Raw genomic sequence first — 1,293 nt, 5'->3', positions numbered from 1 at the left:
AAAAGTGTTTTTATATTTCTAAAAACGTCAACAGGTCAAGCTAACAAAGTGATTAGCATATTAAAAAAACATTGTCAAATTAGGCTTAAATGTCGTTCAGCCATGTTAAACTACTATATATCTAATTCTAAGTGTCTTCCCMTGAAGTTTGATGTTTCTACAGAATCCTCCTTTCACTCCTTGGTATTTACAGGCAGAGTTGATGTGCTGATCCAGTTGTGTTTTACCACTATGAGACTTAGGGGAAATGCTCTGCAGACACAGCAGATTAATAAGAAGATGTGACAGCRGACAGGATGTTGGCTGTGAACAGCTGGATGTGCTGAGAAATGCACGGAGCTGTAATATGGAAACATTAACCTCTGGAACCTCATTAAGCCTCCTGGGATTTGAACCAGCAGTGCTTTAGATAAGACAGATGTGTTCCCATTACAGCACTGCGATTTAACGCATTGTTAGGACAACAAGTCGAGCTGCGTTAAACAAATAGCAGAAGCTGCTTTCTGCACGTCCGTCAGAGCGGTTGGCRCTCGGGTTCAGAGGGTTTCACCTGGGAGGGGATCTGAGCGCTGGTGGAGCTGGGTCCGTTCTGCATCCCCATCCCATTCTCCGTCAGGAACTCCTCCAGGTCCATGTACTGCAGCTGGAACAGGCCTCCGTCACACGGCAGGGTCCGCTCCCACAGCATCGGGCCCAGGAAGGCCGACTGGGAGTTGGGTCGCAGCGGGCCGGAGCCTGGGGTTCCTCCCACCCCGCCGGGCCCTCCGGCACTAACGCCCATCGAGTCTTCATCAGAATCCAGGGGCTTGTCTTTGTCTGGAGAAGACAAACGTTAAAATAAATAAATAAATAAATAAAACACCAAACATTATGTTTAATTGTTTTGCTGCAATWCAAACAGGGGCTGTGAATATTGCTCCGACTATCAGGGGGAATAAAAGCTGTTTACTGCAGTGTTTATCCTATTTGTGCTGCGCTGGAAGAGATGAGCTGAAACTCAGATCCATTCTAACAAGGTTAGATCAGCTATGGTTAGAAGTAGGTAAATGTGGGACTTTGTGCTACTAAAACCACCTAAACAGAAAAACCTTGACTATCAAACCCACTGAAATCTAATTATTTTACACCTGTTAACATTTAAAAGATGTTTCAAATAAACCAACATGTGTCCAACTAATAGTAAAGCATCGTATCATTTCACCTCTGTAAATGACACACACAGGTGATGACTGTTTCAAAATGTCAAATACAAGTTGGGTGAAACACTTTAAACAATAATATCAATAATAATTA

General features: G+C 43.4%; 1 protein-coding gene across 1 annotated transcript in view; it reads right to left on the bottom strand.

The window, feature by feature from the left end:
* The window catches only part of dbpa (D site albumin promoter binding protein a), a 30,757-nt gene that overhangs the window by 21,449 nt on the left and 8,015 nt on the right, over positions 1-1,293 (bottom strand). The window contains exon 3 of the mRNA XM_014024851.1: positions 551-816. Within this exon, the coding sequence (XP_013880305.1) occupies positions 551-816 (266 nt within the window). The remainder of the gene's footprint in view (positions 1-550; positions 817-1,293) is intronic.

This window comes from Austrofundulus limnaeus, unplaced genomic scaffold (genome assembly GCF_001266775.1).
Source record: "Austrofundulus limnaeus strain Quisiro unplaced genomic scaffold, Austrofundulus_limnaeus-1.0 Scaffold442, whole genome shotgun sequence".
NCBI classification, from domain to species: domain Eukaryota; kingdom Metazoa; phylum Chordata; class Actinopteri; order Cyprinodontiformes; family Rivulidae; genus Austrofundulus; species Austrofundulus limnaeus.
This window is presented reverse-complemented; position numbering and strand designations above follow the sequence as displayed.